This window comes from Pezoporus wallicus, unplaced genomic scaffold (assembly GCF_028554395.1).
Source record: "Pezoporus wallicus isolate ANWC-B61680 ecotype Strahan unplaced genomic scaffold, APGP_CSIRO_Pwel_v1 contig_7722, whole genome shotgun sequence".
NCBI lineage: Eukaryota > Metazoa > Chordata > Aves > Psittaciformes > Psittacidae > Pezoporus > Pezoporus wallicus.
The window spans coordinates 991,288-1,011,576 of NW_026635420.1; the positions used below are offsets into that span (position 1 = coordinate 991,288).

The following is a 20,289-nucleotide window of genomic DNA, read 5'->3' on the forward strand; positions in this document are numbered from 1 at the left end:
GTTGTATATACCTTTGTAATTGTAGGCTGCTCTGTTTTTGTGTATCAACGATTGGATGGGACTATCCAAATTAAGATACCAAATACTTCTAGTCATACATATGAGCCCTATTTTTATAGGTATTATGTGCTATATGTACATAGAAAGGTATAATACCTGGAAGCCCTCCACAGGAGAAGAGAACTTGTATCCTTCCATAAACTAACAGTGCTCTGTACATTTATCTGCTTATTATGAGACTCCTGGTTTCTTGCTATGTGTAGGGATATTGGATATAAAAATTCTAAGCCAGGATGGAAGAAGTTCAGGCCTCAAACAAAGTCTTGTTACAGATATTATATCCATAATCAAACAGTTGCTTTTCTACGTTAACAGGCATCTTTACATGCAAATGCAGTTAATTCTGTTGTTGTCTGGTATTATTACTCTGTTATAGTACTTTTCTAATTATTTTTGGAGTTTGAAATTTAGGGATGGTTTTAACAGTTTCAGAGGACTCAGAGAATAATATACCCTGTTCCAGCGGTCAGTGACTGGTCTGAAGCTGGGTAAGTGGAATATGAAGCCAGACTGTCTTCTTGGCCTTTGCTAGTTCAGGATATACCTGAACAAGAATCCCTGAGCCTTGTGATTGAGATCCTGGTTTCTGGTTGCCAAGTCCAGGGATGTTTTCTGGCTTTTCATGCTTGCAAGGTACATTTCCTGGAAAGCGCTGTCTTTTGTCCAGACATTTGTTTGTATAATTCATGACTGTCACATATTCTGGAAAGGGAAGACTGCTGTGCAACCCTGATTTAAGAATTCAGTGCAGCCAAAAGCTTTGTGGCTTCTCCTGTTAGGTTTCTCTTTAGGTAACCTATGTCTGTCTGCAGATGGCTTTTTTAAGCATTACTGTACTGAGAGGGGACTGCTTGTCTGTATAAAAACAAGCGGTTGCCCAGGCATTCACACATAGGTTAGAACAAGTCTTCTTCTCACAGAGAGTGTGTTCCCCCTACCAAATATCCTGTTTTTCCAGTTTTTTCCTTTGGGCATGCTATTGTGGATTAAGGTCTTGAAGGTTAGCCTTGTGACATGGATATCCCCCGCTTCACATCAGAATTTAAAGGTTTACTATCATGCATAATAATTTTAGTATTAATGTCCAAAAATGTGTTTCAATAATGTTTGTTAGTTGACGAGTAAGCCAGAACTTGTGGACCTACTTAATATAGACCATAAAATTTCGCTTAGCAATGCCTGCCTTGAACCCTAATCTTGTCAAGCAAGAGCAGCTGAGGATTCTCAGTCCAGAGGGAAACGCTTCCATTTTCTAGGAAAGCCTAGCATATTTTAGAAACCTCCAAGTTAACGAGTCAGAGATTCCTAATCTTAAAATAGCCTAAAATAATAAAGTAGCTTAAAATAGCTTGGGTTAGGCTTTCTTTGAGCAATTTTGAACTGTGAGTCTGTTGTTTAAATACTTGCTAGGTGAAAACTACTTTTGACAGCTAATGGCTTATTTTAATAATTGCTCAACAACAAAGTAATGTTTTAGTAAGTACCTATTTTTTATTTTTTTTTCAGTTTTAAGGAAGAAGCTGTCTCAAAAGCTGTCTAGTCATAATTATGTGCGTAAAGCATTGTGCCTCAAACTAGATTGTTGTTTTGACAGACAGCTGTGTAACTGTCTAGTATTGTTTTTTCCTTCACACTTAGTTGGATTCTGGATTTTGACTGTATATCGTTTGATTACATTGCTGAGCTCTTCTAGTTAGGTGACTGCTTTAAACTGTGCTCAAATACCAATAAACTAAGAAACTGCTGCCCCTTCAATAAATTCAACTATCACTTTCATGCTGTTTTGGTTAGAGGGAAGGAGTTCTGTAGCAGGAGTATAGCACACCAAGAATCAACTTGCTGTTAATAGTCTAGAGAAAGCTACTGGCTTCTGGTATCAAATTTGCAAGTGCAAAATATAAAACTACACATAATTGTTCAGTGTGAATCCATGTTTGTTCTGGAGGTGAACTGGAAGCACTCTGCATTGCTATACTCATGAATGTTAAACATATGAAGGATACTCAGAATTCTGTTGGTATAAATTTGTGTCTTTCTTAAAGCACTCCTTTATTCCAGGAAAGGAGGGAACAGAAAAAAAATCATGTCAAATGTCGAAACTGGAATCAAATTAAGAATTTAACTGAACATAGGTTAGAGACCATAGTAGAAATTGATTGTCAACCTGCTTGACACAGTGTACAGACTGGAATATGCACATTAATAATAACTTAATTGAGTCAAATTCATAAGATTACTTTGAAGTGAGGTGTATGGTTGTTTTTCAACATGTAGGACTTAGAGGTTTCACTTTTTTAGCAGTTTTTGGTACCTTGCCTAAAGAGAACTTAGAAAATCTGAAAGTGTGAAAAACAGGTCTGCTACTAGTTACTAGCAGACTTCATACTTGCAGCAGTTTTTTTCTAAGTCTTTCCTACCTTGGGTAGGTTTTTGGAAACGCTACTGAAGTAATCCTTAATTATAAAGGTTATCAGATGGCTTCTTCTTGTGCTTCCCTTGACAACTGAAATAGGTCATTCTTAATGGGACTGAAATAATAAGCAGCTCTTTGGAGAACAGTTCTAGCACAGCTGCTAGAAGAGAAAGTATGCTTTCTCTTCTGCATTAGAAATGGAGACAGACTGCTACTAGTCCTTCAAGCTAAAGAGTCTATTGAAGGTGCTGAGAAACCAGGTGATGCTATCCAGGGATACAGGAGACTGCTTAGGAAACTAGAGCACTAGGAGGCAGAGAGGGGAAACTTCCATGCATCTTCCTAAGCTACCTCTAGAAAGTCTGAGTCCATTTGGTAGTTCCTGCCATCTTTTGTTTCACAATGCTGTTGCTCTTATTTCGTGATACTCTGATGTTCTTCACAGCCCTCCAATGGGATAGCAGTAATTTCCCCGAGTCTTGCTAGCCTCAGGCTAGAGGAAGCTTTTGTCTTTACTCCACTTTACCTGTTTGTTGCAGTAATGGACACTTGTGAGCTACAGGTGCTAGATAAAAAATGTAATTAGCTTTTGACTTATCAGGGTTGGTTTGTGAGCGCCTTACTTGGCTCAGCACACCTCATGCTGAACTGAAGTGTGCTACAGTCAGACATGTAATTGCAGTGGCCTTTTGAGAAAGTTCGTTGGAAACCTTAAGCTGGACATAAAAATCTTGTTTGTGCCTTCAGCAGTGACCAGTTGGAGTTAGTCTAACATGCATAAATTCAACAGTTCAGCAGGTTGTTTGAAGTTTATCACCTGAGTGGAGGAGCTGATACTTCCCTTCCCAGTTTCCTTTCTTCAAATACACTGTATGCTATTGCTAAAAACAACCTGATTGCAGAAGTTGCGGAGTGTTACTATGTGCCACTGTAAAATAAACACTTGTGGGAAGTAGCATTATGTAGAAGGAACAAAATAGGTCTGATTTAGCTGAGTCAGAATAATGATCTGTAGACGGAATGGATTGGAGGGCTCTTGGCCCTGAGGGTGAGGTGCAGTTGGACTAATGACAGTAGGCTCCCAATTCGGGGGTAGTCTTTTGGAAGAAGGAATATTACCTGTATTGAACTGGCCACTAGGAAGTACTGCTGAGGATTCAAGCTGCCTTAGCAGGAGTCTGACACTGCACTATGTGCAGTCATGGTAGTTGTGCTCTAGGCATCTGAGTGCCTGGTGGCTTGCCACATTATTTCTGATAGCCTTGTGCTTTGGTGGGGCAGGGGTGTGAGGAAAGCAAATACCTGATCCTTGGCACTGAATAGGTCCGGCTGGTTGCTCTGATGTCTTTCAAAGCAGGGTCTTGCATACACAGAGGAATAAGCTTTGTGCCAGAACTAAATAGACCCCTAGTTCACCTCCATATTTGAAAGCTTACTGCTCAGAGTGGAAGCACAACCGTCCTCAAATTTATGGGAAAGTAGGGGAGGGATTTCCTTTACAGGGTAGGAAAGGATTTTTAAATACTGTCATGGAGCACAGATTCATTTGCAATCTTTGCTGCAGTCACTTTTTTTCTAGGGAATTAATCGTGCAGCTGATGTCCTTGTGCTCTCAGAAACCTAAAGAGTACAGGTGTTGACACCTGAAGACTTTAGAAATGAAGCTGCAGTTGTTAATCATGTATAGCCGGATTGTAAAGCAATTATTAAGTAACCTACCAAAGCTAAGATAATTAAATTTACTAAATCTGCTTGAGCTGCAGTTTCATGGTGTGCTGAATTTGCTGTTCAGTTTAAACAGTGTCTGGCCTTACCAGTAAAATGATGTATCATGTGATTTGTTTAGTGGTATATCACTTCACTTGAAATAATAGAGGGAAGATGAACCTTTCCTTGAATGGAAATTAATGTTATGTTAAATAGTGCCAGCAGCATAGTTCCGTGATGAAGATGCTCCTAGCATTAGCTGGATGTGTGCTCTTTCAGTTGACACATCCACATTGCCTCTATGACTTCAAATAGATCAGCTGTTCTGGCATCTTGTGGGGAAAACTTCTGGGAAATCTGTTGTAGTAATTTGTTCAACCAGTACAAACTCTGATAGGTCTAAATCTTCTAACTTTATCTTGTGGCTTTGGAAGGAGAAATGCTTTTTGGATTATTGCTTTCTGCACCAGGCTGCTGTGAGTAGGCGTGAAATGCAGTCACTACAATTGCAGCTAGTGGGAAGTGGAGACTTGGGAATATGCATGGTGCTTTCTATCTCCTTGGATCTCTTTGGATGGGCAGATTACATTGTTGTCAGAAAAAACCTTATCTGTTCATAAAGATCTTGGAAGTGCTGGGAGAAGGCAAGAGTAGGGGCAAAAGGATTAGTTAAGGAAGGGGTGCTAAAACTGATTGGAGTGCTGTGTGTCCTAGGAGAGATGGACTTAAAGCACACCCCAGAACAAAGTGTTGTCTTTCAGTGGCTGATGTGATGTAAAAGAAGAGTAAAAAGGCACATAAGAGGTTACTGTTCTGAGCCCTGGGTTTTCTGTGTGACTGTTGCTACAGCAGGCTTTTGCATAGTCTACTACTTCATTAGCGCAGTTGCCAATTAATGTAGGTGGCTTTTCCCAGTGTAAAAGGTTATGGGTGACAGGTGTATGCAGTGTTGTTAGTATCAAATAATGAGAGCTGCTTCAGGACCTCTGTGGGTGTGAGTCTTAAGCATAGGCACTATAGCACAGCCATACCTTTGGTGGCCTGAAGATATGACAGACTTGCTGCTTCCTTTGTTAGATTTATGAAGTGCTATGGGGAGAATCTCAGCTTTGTGCATCCTGTCTACTGATAGTGCTTACACACTCCCTAACTATGCTAAAGAAACAAACTGGCACATGAAGAATTTATTACTTCATATTGAATGGTGGACCAGCGATTGTCATGTAACTCATGCTGATGGCACAACATTTAATTCAGCATCATTCTATGGACAGGTACCAATAGCTATATTGCAGGAATGCTTAAATGTATGAAAATCAAAATTATAAAAAAATTATAAAAAAAAAACCTCAAGAAAAAAAAGCAAGCAGCCAACCAATCCTGCATAAATGAGAAAGTTCTTTAAAAGGAGTACCTAAAAGAGCAGGACAGGGAAGGCAGCATGATAATTTAGCCTTTAAGTGGGTGTCAGATTTCAGAAAGATCAAAAAGTATAATCACACAGAAGGGCCAGTTTTAAAACTGGAGATGTGCCTGAAGGATAAAACAGTATGTAGCCTCACTAAATGGTAAAACAGAGAAGACCATGAGGCTTAACTTACTGAAGATCCTTCTTACGCTGTACTAGAAATAGGAGGCCCCTAGAACAGGTTACTGAGATAAGCTCTCAAAATTTATCAAAAAGAGCTAAAGGGATGTTCAGCATAATCATAGTGCAGAAAGTTGTAAGAGATCCCACACCTGTGTTTCTTGAAAAGCCATGAACTGGATTCTCAAATTCAAGTGTTGAGATTAAAAACCAACCAACAAAACCTATTGCCACCACCAGCAAGAGCAGCAAACTGGTGCAGTAGTTCTGAAAGAGCTGCTCCAATGTAGACTAGTTAGGATATTTGCATAAAAAAGAAACACAAACCAACCAACCAAAAAGCTTTGGCTCCTTAGGACCAGAGGATGGCAAATGTAATTGCAGGTTTTGAAAGAGTTTTTTTCAGGAGTCCTTAGCTTTTAGTTTACTTGGTGTAGCCAGCACTAACTCTTCTATGATTCTATGTCTGGTAGACAGGGACAAATACAATGTGCAGGGGAAGCTACCATAGCTTTCAAATTACATATTTTTCAAGAAGTAAGGCTTTTTTAAAGGTTGAGGGTTAAGAATAAACTGTATTCTTGTGTTGCCAGAGGGCTTTTGAATAATCTAAAGATGAAGGCTCTTGAACTGGTGCATTACAACACCAGAGGGAAGCTTCTTAACTTTGGCCACAAAAGGATGAAACAAATAGAGAATTTAGCAGCATGGTATGTACTTACTGAGATAGCTGACTAGAACTGGGGTTTTTGTTTTACTTCTTAACATTCCAAACCATTGCTTGGCAGGGATGGTGATTCTGAGGATCATAGAGGGTTTACCACGTAAATATTGCTATTTATATATTATGCATTTATAGTTCAATGAGCATATAGAATATTTCATAGTGCCATTTCTACATAGCAGTAAGCTAGTGCAAGGTAGCAAAAAAACCTCTTAGAACTTACTCTACTAAGTTAGTTTTACTGCCCTAATAGAAATGAGTCAGTCATTTGCAGAGTGGTTTTATGCAAATACTTAGGCTTAATCTCATTAGGCATAAATATTTCCTAATAGTTTTAAGAATTTTTCTTGAGGTTTTCTGAATACAAAAAGAATTGGATAGGGGTGGACTTCTGCCCTTTGCCTGAAGGCTTATAGCTCTAAAGAGCTTTTGGCACCTCTTTGATATCAGGAAGTATAGTTAACAGTCAAAAGCATACCACAGAATTACAGAATAATTGAGGTTGGAAGGGACCACCAGGGATTATCCAGTCTATGTTCTCAAGCAGGGTCACCTAGAGCCCATTGCTCAGGATTGTGTCCAGATGGCTCCAGAGAAGAAGACTCCACAACCTCTATGGGCAGTCTGTTCCAATGCTCTGTCACCCTCACAATAAAGAAGTTCTTCCTTATGTTCATGTGGAACTCGCTGTGTTTTACTTTATGCCCATTGGTTCTTGCCCTATTGCCTGGCACCACTGAATAGACTCTGACCCCATCTTGACATCCTCCCTAATACGCTGTGATCAGACACGTGTGCACACACGCATACACCCGAGCCTTCTCTAGGCTGAGCAGACCTGGCTCCCTCAGCCTTTCCTCATATCAGAGATGCTCCAGACCCTTAATCATTCTAGTAGCCCTTTGCTGGACTTGCTTCAGGACCTATATGTCCCTCTTGTACTGGGGAGCCCAAAACCAGGCACAGTACTCCAGGTGAGGCCTCACCAGGGTGAGGGAGTAGTAGAAGGATTATGTTCCTCGACCTGCTGGCAGTGCTCTTCCTAATGCAGCCCATGGCTGGCTCAGGGACAGCTTGTTGTCCACCAGTACACCCAGGTCCTTCTCCAGAGAGCTATTTCCCAGCAGGTCAGCCCCCAGCCTGCAGTGGTACATGGGGTTATTCCTTCGCAGGTGCAGGTCACTGCACTTGCCTTTTTTGAGTTTCAAAAGGTTCCTCTGTCCATCTCTCCAGCCTGCCTCGATCCTTCTGAATGACAGCACAGCACGTGGGATGTCAGGCACTCCTCCTAGTTTTATTACTGATCTGCTTACATGGATATTAATATCGAAGAATACTTCCTGAAAGAGAAGGTTGGGGGTCTGTTCAACTCGGGATGATACGGTAAATGCTGGTAACTTGAACATGTTTTAATTTAAATGGGTGCAGCATGTTGTTAAACAAGGTTTCTGGTGTTAAGATCTCCTGAAGTTGACTTGGAGCTTCAGAAGAAAAAGAAATAATCCACTAGTCTACTTAGTGTCTGATGACATAGGAAGGGAAGAAACTCATTGCTCAGACTGCTTAGAGCAATTGCAGTGGTGTGCTTGGTATTGTGGGAATTGGAAGTAAAAATAGAAATAACATGAAACGCGTGTTTAGCTCAAAAGGTCTCGGAAGCAGGGCTAAGGAGAAGCAGCAAAAATTAGAGGCTTTGTGAAAAAAGGTAAAAGACTTCTCAAAACAAGTAACATACCTGTGGGAATAACTGTTATGAGGAAATCAGCTACTGTTTTGCTCTGAGTCAATAATTATCATCAGAACTGACCAGCTGGATGCATTGCTTAGAGGAATGAACTAAGCTTGAAAAGCTACAAGTGAGTGAAATCCAGAAATCCATTTTCCAGCTCTGTTGGATGGAATTTGGTACCATCTCACTTTATTTGAAATTTAGCTTCATATAACAATGTCATTATGCCTCATTTAACACATGCCTTTTCAGGTTTTGTGACTAGAGTGCATCTTGTAATTTGGGAATGCAGGTAAATTCTGTTGTAATCCTATGATGTATAATTTTATTAATAAGTAGGATGCCGTACTACCATCTCTCCTATTAAAAAAAATAATTTCTCTTTTTGTATTATAATTTTGACAAGGTTTTGATGAATGTTGATGAGAAAAGTGTGGTAAGTTGTTCCTGAACTTGTTAATGTGAATATTTGTCAGTGGTTGACTTTACTGCACACACACACAGAAGTATCTACTTTTAAGGTTATATGTTAAGTTATTAATAAGACAGACCTGTTAATATAACTTGCTTTACAGCACAATTATTCCAGATATTTTTAGTTTGAACTGTGCAGGATTAAGAGACTATAAATCCTCAGTCATCTTATTTAGGACTCAATGCACCTGAAGTGAAGGAAAATATTGATGGGTTTTGGGCAAATGATGTTCTGCTGGTGGTGGTTTGTTTTTTGTTTGTGTTTGGTTTGGTTGTTTCCCCCCCCCCCCCCTTGCATTTGATGTCTCAGGTTTGCCTTCAGCCATCAGCTGCCTTAGTCCAAATTTTGGCACCTCTACTCAAGTTACCTGAGGCAGCTGACACACACAGTTGGATGCGTCTTAGGTACTTGAACACACTAGATACAATGCTGAATGGGACAGAGTCATGTCTAGAGGTTAAATCTTTTTTTCTCTGGGATTATAGACTTAACCTGGAATTACCTGGTATTATAAGCAAGCCTGTCAAGTTTGGCTTTTTAGTTTTAGTTTACGATGTCATTGCAGAGCAAAAAGTAGATGAGCCTAGCAAGGGAAGTTGCTAAAAAGGAAGATTCAGGGCCTGCAGGTGGTGAAGGGAAAAGCTGTCTGGGTGTTGATCAGACCTGTGGACTGCATGAAGACCCTTCAAGACATTGCTCTGTTAATGGATACCTGAAATGAGTAACTGCTGCTTCTGGTAAAGTGTTTTTAGTAGTGAAAAACTCAGCTCTTCTGCATGGATTTGTGTCTTGAAGTGTCTGGCTTCTTGTGGACAACTCGGCATTGTAATCTGAAATAGGAGAATGTGAAAGCCTAGTATTTTAAATACAGGGGATGCTTGACTCCTTCTGTAATGATGATTGCACTGTTTTTTTTATTCTCGAGGGCTTTCTAGTATGTCTCAAAGTCTGATGTTCCTTTATACACAGATTTTTCTAAAGCCCTACTTGTTGGATCAGTCTCTAGTATCTAATTCTGTTATATTCAAGTTAAAATACCTTACATTCAGAAAGCTAATGGTTAGTTTAAGCTTTTGATTAAAATAGTTTTTCTACTCAGACTATTCTATACCGCACTTTTTGGATCTTGTTTCTTAATCCAGCTGTCAGTCAGAGTTGACTGGCTTGTGAGTGTGGAAGGGCCATGGCTCGGACAAAGCAGGGCAGTACAAGCCTGTGCGGTTGGTTGATGGTATAAGACAGTGTCTATTTGCTTGCCAGGCTTCTTGCAGAGGCTGTGAGCAAGCTGCTTCGTAAGAGAAGGTCATGCTCTTCCTGCCCTAATAACTCACCTTCAAGAGTGTTAAAATTTTCCTTTGCTGCTGCCAAGATAGGAGGGAAGTGATGCGGGAATCCTTTGCATGAATGTTGCTAATTTAAACCAACCAGTTGACTTCAGCCTATGGCAGTCCTAATTTGTTAGCCATCATTTCAAAAAGAAATAATTTGGAGTCTTGAAGCAAAGAAACTATCATTGGATGAAACTGCTACTACACAAGTGTCAATCACAGTAGGCAGCAACGATCCTTTAGATTAAGTGGGATAAATACCAGTGTTTGCAGGCACTGCAGAGTCTAGGAACAGCAGCCAGTTTTTATTTCAGTTAAGCAAGTACATCTGCCTCCCAGGAGATTAAGCTTCAGAATGAAGTCAGATTTCTCTTTGAAAACTCAGCAACCTGTCACCTTTGATGAATGTACTGTTTATAACACAGGAGCTGTAACAAAGGTAACTTATCATTACAGCGCTGTTGGGCACATTTAAGGCTGAAGGTGATGTATTAAAAACTTTATGTTGTGAAGTGTCTTCCATGATTGTGCCCCCTCCCTCTTAGCTGTTTGATCTACTTGTATTTGTCTTTTCATAAGCCAGTTTTTTGAGATGCTGGCACTAAGACAACAGCATGCCACTGAAATGATTTAGCTCCTGTTCAGTTAGGTGCATTTTAACATAGGGGATAGTGACCTGTAAATGCATATGGTTCTGTATGAACTTTTGGGTTTTTTTTTTAGCATTCATTCATACTTACTGTGAAGCAGCTGGTGAGTTTCTGTAGTATTTCAAATGGGTTTGAGGGTCTGTCTTTTAAAGTCAGAAAACTGACCCTCTGTAGCAGAAGACGTCAGACTTTTTCAGTGTGATTTCCAGGTCACTTTCCTCAGTTACAGGTACTTTCCATAGTAATATTACAGATAACTTCCTTCTCTTCACCACAAGGAAATGTGATTTGATGGCTTGAAGCAGTGGCACATTGAGTGCTGTGGGTTTCAAACTAAAGTATACAAAGGCATATTTTTCAGTGTGTTGAAAGCTGTTTTGAAACAGGTTAAAATAGCATGGCAGCTGAAACATATGGGGACAGTTTCTATCACTGCAGCCTCTTGGTATGCAGATCTGTCTAGTCTTCATTGAACTAATGAGATTAAACGAAGGCTTTCCTGAGATAATCACTTTGCAAGCCTTTTCCTATATTGCAGCAACCAGCTTTAGTGTGTTGTTGAAGGTCAAATGCTAGTACAGCTAATGCTTAATATCTGAATGCATAGTATTCAAGCAGATGTATAAATTAAACTGAATGACACAGGATGTATGATAGCTGGAGCTTTGGCTCTTGATGTCTGAGTTTGGTCAAGTATTTTAAGATTTAATTTTCTTAATATTAAAACACATTTCCCATAGGTTGGTGAAGCAAGTATTAAGTGCAAGTTTAATAACAGGAAAGGCTTGGATAGGGGTCTAAGATATGCTAGGTTTTGTGGATCTGGGCAGTAGTAATTATGCAACACTTGAGCTCTGCTGTTCGCATTTGATTGTCAGTGCATGGCCACTGCAAGCTGTCACTTCAAGGTTGTCTTAGTTTGTAATGAATGTAGAATGCAGATTATCGCTTTCTTTCAAATAGAAGGAATTACTAAATATTAAATTACTAATTAATAAAGAATTTCAGCTGTGAAGGACTATTTCTGGAGTCCTTTTTGATGCATATTTAATGTTCAGGGCTTCTGTTTGGGTGGGGCAGGGGATTAACATGGGTTTATATGTTGAGTGTTGTTTTAAGAACACTTTAAGAAACGTGTTGCGGCTGCTTCTGGCTTGATCAACATAGTATGTTCTGGTCGCATTGATAGAATTGTACTCTGTAGTCTCTTCATACGTTAATAAACATCTCTATATGTAGACTTGTGTTCAGAGCTTGTCCTTTTTCCAGGCCAACTGCAGAGGTTCATGAGGCTGTCAGATTTATGACACTGGCAAAATTACCTAACCTTTATTTCATGGGTTATGGTTTTGAATTATTGTCTTTAGTAACAAAGCATGTTCACTTAGCAGTGAATATTAATATGATTTGAATAAGGAATTTAAGATGCAGTATTCTTCATGGGCAGCCACAATGACATGATGTGTTGGTGAAGTAATTACAGTCATAAAGCAGTGGGGTCTTTTCAGAGAGAATATGCAAGTATCTGAATCCTGTCTATGAGAGTATATGCTGCTACTGTAAGGTGCCTCTGCACTACAGGATTTATAGCCATTTGAGTATGACAGAAAATAGCTTTAAAGTTGTTCCTAGTCTCAATTATATGCAAACAAAGGATTATCCAAAAGTTCATGTGCCTAATGCAAGACAGACTCTTCTTAATTGTTTTGTGTGCAGGTTTTTTTAATCTGGACACTAACATAACTTCAGATGAATTAAACTTTAAACTGGAACTTCAGCAATAGTGTATAAGTGACTTGCAGTTTCATAACTGTTTCTTTAATTCAGAAGGTTGAGATATTAGAAGATTGGAAGTTTGAGGTGAGTCGCTTTTAGCTATAGTGCTTCAGAGCTCATGCTACTTGGATGATGTATCTCAAATGACTGCTGTAAGAATTGAGTTGAGATCTGGAACACTGATCAAAACAAGTAAATATATTCCAATAGTTGAAGAGATAAATATTATTAGACGATCTATGTAGCTTAAAATGTGCTTTCCCTGGAAGTGTTCAAAAACCATGTAGGTAAGGTCCTCAGTGATATGGTTTAGTGGTGGACTCGGTAGTCCTGGGGTAGAGGTTGGACTTCATCTTGCAGATCTTTTCCAGCCTAAACGATTCTATGATTCTTTCATGACACTTTAATTTCACTGTTTATAGTTGCATTATGCATCGCCACTTTGTTACAAAAGCAGGCTGTTGGAACTTGCTGTAACAGGAAATGAATGCATGTTGCAAGATTTGACATGTAACCTGCATTAAGGATATTTCTCAAAGAAAATTGTAGCAAGGTTTCTCTTTAGGAATCAGGAAAGAAATGATGTTAAGTCCATTCTGTACCCATGTGCTGAGAGGCTTTTGTACTGTCTATTGCAATGCCTGGTAAAAAAATGAGCTACTGGAGCAGATTCTTTCTGGTCTGATTTGCTATAATAATTGCTAATGTTTAACCAAGTTTTCATAATATGGAGCAAAACTGCTCTTGCTCATTATTCAGAATTTGAAGTGTCCTCACACTGTTTCTCTGTATTTTCCACAGCTATTTCTCAACTGTGATGAAAGACAAAATAGTCTGTAACACTAGTAGACCTGATCTGCAGAACCATGCTGTTTCTGTAGTGTTAATGTAAACTTACTGAACTTGTGTGTGAGCCCTGAGGGCATGAAGTACCACTGAGGTACTTCAGAACATCTGAGAACCCCTTTCAGGATAAACTGTTAATAATAGCTCATTACTGGAGTATTGTGTCTTAACAAAAATGGATCTAGATGCATAGAGATGATAGAACTCAATATAGAGATTATGGAGCACGAGCACAGCATGAGCTATGATTGAGCAATGTTACTGCTCTTAAAATTACTTGCACATGACAGCAAGGCTTGCCCTGGCTCAATATTCAGTTTCAGAGCTTTTCAGTGCCAGCTAAGCAGTGACTAGAGCTGTAGCTTTTCTTAACCTCACTTCTGTACTTGGTGTATTTGGGCCTCAAGTGCAGGGCTTAAGCAGAGCTTTTCTTAATTAAAAATGGATCAAGTTTGATGTAATTAGTTGTAGGGCTTTCTCCTTGGTCTATTTTACCTAATTAGCAGCTGCAGCATCTTCTCTATAGTTACGCAAACTCATTTGCCTCGTCTGCTTCTTGTTATACTGTCATAGCTATGATCAGATGCCAGCTGAGAAATTCTCCTGGGGTACTAGTTGGCCAAGAGCATTCAGCCTTCAGGCATTAGATGAAGACATGGTTTGGCCTTAAAGAGAACTCATTTGCGTGAATTTCTTCACTTAGAGGACACTAGCAGAACATGTTATAGTCAGATGAAGAATGTGTATTAATCCAAACTGCATCTTGGCATGCAGGTGAATACCATTGTCATGGATTCTTCAACTGTTGAATTATTTTTTTGTCAATAACAATAAACAATGAAGATTTAAGTTTCAAATTAGGTACGTTGATGATGATACAGGGTGTTGAAGTTTTGTGCATGTAAGGATTGACTGCTTTATTATGACTGCTTTTTGTTTCTTTCCAGAAAACAGCTGTAGACAGTTTTTCTCAGATCCTCCTAGTGATAGGAAGAGTGGTTGTAGTTCTGCTGGAGATGGAACTGTCACTTGTGGTTGGGTGACATCACTTCAGGGTCTTTCAGCATCAGTGGTTGTCTTCAGTGCAAATGCAGTACTGTGGCATGGTGCTTGAAATGGTAGATTTGCTATAGCTGAAGCTGGTTGTTTCCAGAGCGGAGAACAGAGACTTTCCTGGAACACATACCTTAAATTTCTAGTAATTAGGTGCTTGTAGCTGGACCTCAATATAGACACAGTGGTCCAGCTGAACCAGTCCCGTAACCTCGCAGGGCGATAGCCAGAGATCTTTGCTATTTGACTCTTTACCTTCATAAAGCAGTGCTGCAGTCAGTGGTGACTGTTTGCCTTATCTAAACATGTAACACCCGAGGGTCTTGTTGACCTGGAAGTGTCCAAATTACTGTTCATCTGAGCCTGGCAGTTATAATGTTTCATGGGGGAATATATTGTTACTTGTGCTCACTGTACCCATTAAGGTTCTAAAGGTGACATACATGATCAAGCTTGTCTTTTGCGCCCAACAGATGTTTATATAGGCATGAAGTGGTTGTGCATTCACTATTCTGTTGTGTAGATACATGGGTATGTGCAAGATGTGTCAGCCAAGTGGGAATTAAATAGAGAGTGCCTGTGTAGGCCAAGAATCCTGTGGGTAGTTGTTAATTTCTCAGCTACAGTGCTCTGATAATCAGACAGAAGAGCTGCTCTTAATCTTCTTATCCCTTCTGTAGGAAGGTGGTGATGTGCAATTTTCCCCTCTGTTCAAAGAATTAAATGCAGATACTGTGGGAGGTTTGACTTGTGATGAAATAGGCTGGAGTGGGGCTAAAACTGTTTGGACGCAAAAATGCAGTAAGACCTAGTTCTGCTCGAAGGGTATACTGCTACTTACACTACAAAAGTACTTAATGCATGGGCTAACTTAGTGTTGAAACTGTTTTCCTTGAGGTTTGTACAAATGAATTTGCGGAAACACAAAAAGGCTTGTTCATCCCAAACTCTTGAGGTGAAAGCTTTGTTGAGAAGTCGTGATTTTTGAGTGTGTTCTTTACCCTATGTGACATCAGTGGTGGATGCTCCAAACTCCATTTCCGTGGAAACATATTTAGTTCCAGGTGTTCTTAAAGGTTTCCTTTTGTTACAGATCTTTGGTTTATCATCAAGCAAAATACAAAACAGAAAGGCAACAGCTGTTCTAATAACTTCATGATTTCAGAAAGTGGGAAACATCCATTTTATGCCTTGTCACTCTTCATAGCTGGATGCTAACTAAAAATGTTATAGGAAATACGAAGAAATTGTCTTAGGCAGCAATTTGTTCCATAACTTCAATGTGAAGAGGAGGGTTGTGTTACGATGTATTTCAGAATAGCTGTTCTGTAACTAAATGTATATTTATTCTTTCCCTAGACTGTACATGCCATTTGGCTTGGGGAACAGAATGCGCCATGGGACAACCTCAAAGATATCTCTCCAGACGGGGTCTCTTACTTGGGTGATGTGTCTGCTCTCCTGACTTGTCTTCATACCCAAAGGATTTATTTTCCTTTTGGAAATATTTTAAGTTGAAATCTTGTTCCTTACTGGCAACTGTCTACGTCTACACTAAAGACTGTACGCATCATGGGTGATATGGCAAACAACTCGGTTGCATATAGTGGCGTAAAAAACGCTGTAAAAGAAGCTAATCATGGAGATTTTGGAGTTACTCTTGCAGAGCTCCGTTCTCTCATGGAACTTCGGGCTGCAGATGCACTGCATAAAATACAGGAATGCTATGGAGATGTACATGGCATCTGTACAAAATTGAAAACTTCACCAAATGAAGGTAAGTCAGTTTTAACACTTGCTGAGGAAACTCCATTTAGGAAAAACCTCAGTGAAGCAAACTACTTAATTCTTTAATATAGCAAAGTTTATGATACTGCTTCTTACTCAAGGCAGAGAGGTATTCAGTGGTAATAAGCAAGCAGGAGTTTTTTCAGTTAGTCTGAACTGCAGGTGAGATGTTTGATTAGCGATGAAGTTCCACTTTAGAATAAAGTTTATTGATGTAGGCATCCGCATATGAAATATAAATGCAACACAGCAATGTTTAACTTGCTGCAAAAGTGTAAGTTTTATGAATAGCTCATATGACCTATAGTTCATAGTTCGCCCCATGCTGTCATAGAACACAGATTTTAATAGTCTAGTTCAGGGCTTATTAATGCTTCTGTGTTGCTACCTAGTTTTTGTATTCCCTAATGCAACAATTTTTAAAACTGATGACATCTCTTTTCTATTTGTACTACACTGGATTCTTGATGACATTTTCTAGTTTTTAAATCTACATTATTCTTTTAGATTTCATTTGATCTGTGCAAAATATTGATGCAACTTTAGGCACTGAGAGGTACTGTCGCTATTACTAGAAAGTTTGCAAAGTGATCACATACTCCTTTTGTCTAGAAATAAGCATCTTTAAGGAAGTCTTTGTCGTGTTAGACTTGATAGCATTCTATGAAGTGTGGCTACCTGATGCTTTTGCTTCTATGCAGTTATTATTCCAAGGTATATGTAGAGAAGGAAATAAACCTATCAAGTCTCCTTCCTGAGAGCTTTACAGAAGTTTGCTTTAAGATGTGTCTCTCTCTCACTACTGTCTTCTAGTGTAAATGAAGGCTATGAGCTTATATTTGTGAAAGATGCAAGTCCTATTGCTTAAAATATCTAAACAGTAGTATCCTGTACAAATGTTTTTAATGTTTCTTAACCTAATAGTAGCTCAGTGTGAAGTCCTGCTGTTGGTAGTGAGTGAGAAGTACCAGAATCAGGATTTGGGTAAATTAGGATATCTCAGCATTTAAGGTCTCACATAGCTTTTAACCAGTGTTGGTGGCAGTAAAGTACCTGCTATTGTAATCCTGGAGAGCTGTTGGTTTCTGTTCTTCAGAAATGCTAGGGAAAGCATTTGGAAGGGTTTGTCTCCTTGGATCAAGAACAACCTACTAATCGGTTATCTCTGGGTGCCTTTGCATTTAGTATGTTTTGGTTTGAACTGCTTTTGAAGCCAGACTCCAGTAATTATTTCAGTATGTGAACTTGGTTCCTCTTACCAAAACAAAAGTTGCCAGCTCTCATGCCCGACTTGCCAGTGAATGGGAGTAGACCAGTTACAGGCTGAAGAAGTCTGTAAAATGTGAGGTGTGCAAATGTCTGTTCCTCAGTATCAACAGACTTGTGAAATTTAGGGTGAGTGTGTGAAAAAAAGCTGCACACAAGCAGTGTAACACTTCTTAGTTTGGGGCAGCAATCTCTCTTTACCCTGTTAACCTGTTGCATAGCTTTGAAAGACAGTTTCCTTTCAGTGAAGAGGGTCCACAGTTTTTATAGTTGGAAACAGAGAGTTGAATCCTATTTTACAGTCATCTGTAATGATGCACTAAGCACCAAATACCTGGCATATGGCAGGATTCACTTTATATGATGTAACAAGCAGGTTAAAACATGGGAAAATGAGCATCTGCTGACATCTACTAAAACTGGAAAGGGTTAGATGCCCTTTCCTGCAGATTGATTCTGCTGTACAGAGGACCGGGTGATCAAGGCCTTTCCCTTTCAAAAGGATTTGACATTTAGTTTTATTGTACTGCAATCAGTTAAACACAATCACTAACTTGATAAAAGGGTGCCATCATTTTTTTGAAGTTTAAGAGCAGCTCGAATGTGCAGCAGGACCTCAACAGTTGAATGTGATAATTAGCTCAGAAAAGGTTAAGTAAGATAAGTTAGATCAGTGTCCTCTATAAAGGTGTCATTTTGGCTGTAAATCACTACATGAAACTTTAAAGAGCCAGCCTTTCTGTAAAGCTATCTGCTATAAATTTCTTGGAGGTAGTACAGGAGAGCTCTTGTGAAAGTAGAACTAGGTCTCTTGTCAAGTTCAAGTTGTAAGGGTAGGGATGGAGACCTTCTAATGAAGAAAAACTAGGAAAGATTCATGCAGAAAACTGTTAAGAGTAGTTGTAGCTCTCTAAAATCTCATGGGTATACCTACCAAAACCCTATGATACTTCCTCCTATTTAGAAGGGGGATTTTTTATTATATGAAAGTTTGACCTTTGTAATTATCAGTGATTCACAGTGAAAGTACAGGTAGTTCTAAAATGGTACAGTGAATGAGTTCAGCTTGCATAATTACTTGAATTAATTGCTTTGAAGTTACTGAACAATGTAAGTCAATGTCTGTTTTCAGGCAAAATGTGGATTAGACCTGCCTGGTTTGAAATGAGGAATGAAATCTGTCCTTTACCTTTTAGTATTACTAAAAACAGACACTGTGAGCAGGCTTAGCTGCTTAGTATTTGATGTTTACTGTGTCCTTATATGTGTGCAAACGTGAATAAATGAATGTCTGACATCTGTAGTAGTAAAAGTCCTTTGGTTCTGGAGAGATGGGCCACAGGTCAACGTAAGTTTGGTTTTCTAGTAACTATTACTTCTAGATTTCTAATAAAATTTGCATATGAATCTTTACTTATTCACTTGACCAATATTTTTCAACTTAATACCAAATAACATAAATTAGCCTAATTCAGATACATAATGAACAATATAATGGCAGTAATGTCAGCCTCAGGAGTATAAATGATGAACTACGAAAGTGCCAGCTGTGTGGCAGATGTATCAGGTTTGGTACTGGTGCATGGTGTATTATGGAGAATACTAAAAATACAAAAGCTTCTTGTCTTTGCTGGGCTTATTTGCTAATCTTCACTAAGTGGTTCTTGACAGTAGCTTGGCTTTTTATGTATACATAATAAATATATATATGTACATACATATACCATTGCTGTACACTTCTGGTATTTTGCATCCTTTCACAGGATGCACCCTGTGAAAGCAAGAAGAAAGTGGTGCTGCTGATGTTATGTAAATAATCTTCCAAACTTTGCCATTCTGAAAGGAAGAGAGAAACGGTATCTATTGCAAAATAGCAATATGGTCCAGCATTTTGGATTGGCCAAGCTGTTCTGAGTTTCTCTAGATCCTCTTGTGTAGCTTGATTTTTGAAAATGGTCTTGCAGCTTTGAATTGAGTGAAAGTAAGCACCTCAAAGCTTGAACTTCAAGAAGTACAGTCTTAGAGATAACAAGTAAAATTACTCCTTTGTGTTAAACCTCCAAAGCAATGAATTCAAGGTAAATCTAAGAGTGTTAGAATAATTTATTATCTACACTAAGTATGCTTAATTTCACTTCTGAAAAGATCTGCATGTAATATTTTGCCTTTCAGTTAAGTGATTCCGTAGCAATTGTTAGCATTTAAAACCGAGCTTTGCAGTTCAGTGTCTTGAAATAACATCTGACAGTTCTAGGAAATGCATGTTAAGAGGTGTTAAATACCCCGCTTATGAAAGGCAGTTGCAGTGGTCACTGTTCTTATTGGTTACCTAGCATGTTTGCAGTGTCTTTATCACTAAGCAGATAGGTTAACTACTAAAAAACTGCTACTATAAAAACTGCTGTCTTCAAGAAGGTGCTTATCGTAACCTTGGAGGCGTTAAGGTTGAAGCATCCAGACCTTCGCTCTGAACATGGCTGGATGTTTGGCCACTTTGCTTTGAAAAATCAGCTATTGGCTTAAATTCTGAGTGGTGGTTTAGGCAGCAGGAAAATGTTGAAGGAATAAAGAGGAGGTATACTTACAGAAGGTCTTGGGTGCATGACCTTGCACTGAATATACTTTGTATTTCTTTTTTTTTAAGGAGTTTGCTAATTCTTGAAGCTTGCTGTGCCTTTTAGTGAAGGCCACTTGCTCGCTCGCTCGCTCACTCTTGCCTGCTAATGTACCTTAAAGATGGTACAAGAGTTGAGACAGAAGAGAGGACTCAAATATGCCACATAAGAAATAAGATGGTTATAAAACTGAGGGGACAGACCCTGCACGGTGCTAAATGTGGGCTGTCTCTGTGTGAGAGGAGATAAAAAGTGAAGCTTCAGAAAAGCA

At 39.1% G+C, this 20,289-nt stretch overlaps 1 protein-coding gene across 13 annotated transcripts in view; it reads left to right on the forward strand.

The window, feature by feature from the left end:
* Nucleotides 1-20,289, forward strand: part of ATP2B1 (ATPase plasma membrane Ca2+ transporting 1) — a 65,609-nt gene that overhangs the window by 14,393 nt on the left and 30,927 nt on the right. For all 13 annotated transcript variants that reach the window (XM_057423676.1, XM_057423703.1, XM_057423657.1 and 10 more), the window contains one exon: nt 15,709-16,126. In XM_057423676.1, the coding sequence (XP_057279659.1) occupies nt 15,922-16,126 (205 nt within the window). In that variant the 5' untranslated portion in view covers nt 15,709-15,921. The remainder of the gene's footprint in view (nt 1-15,708; nt 16,127-20,289) is intronic.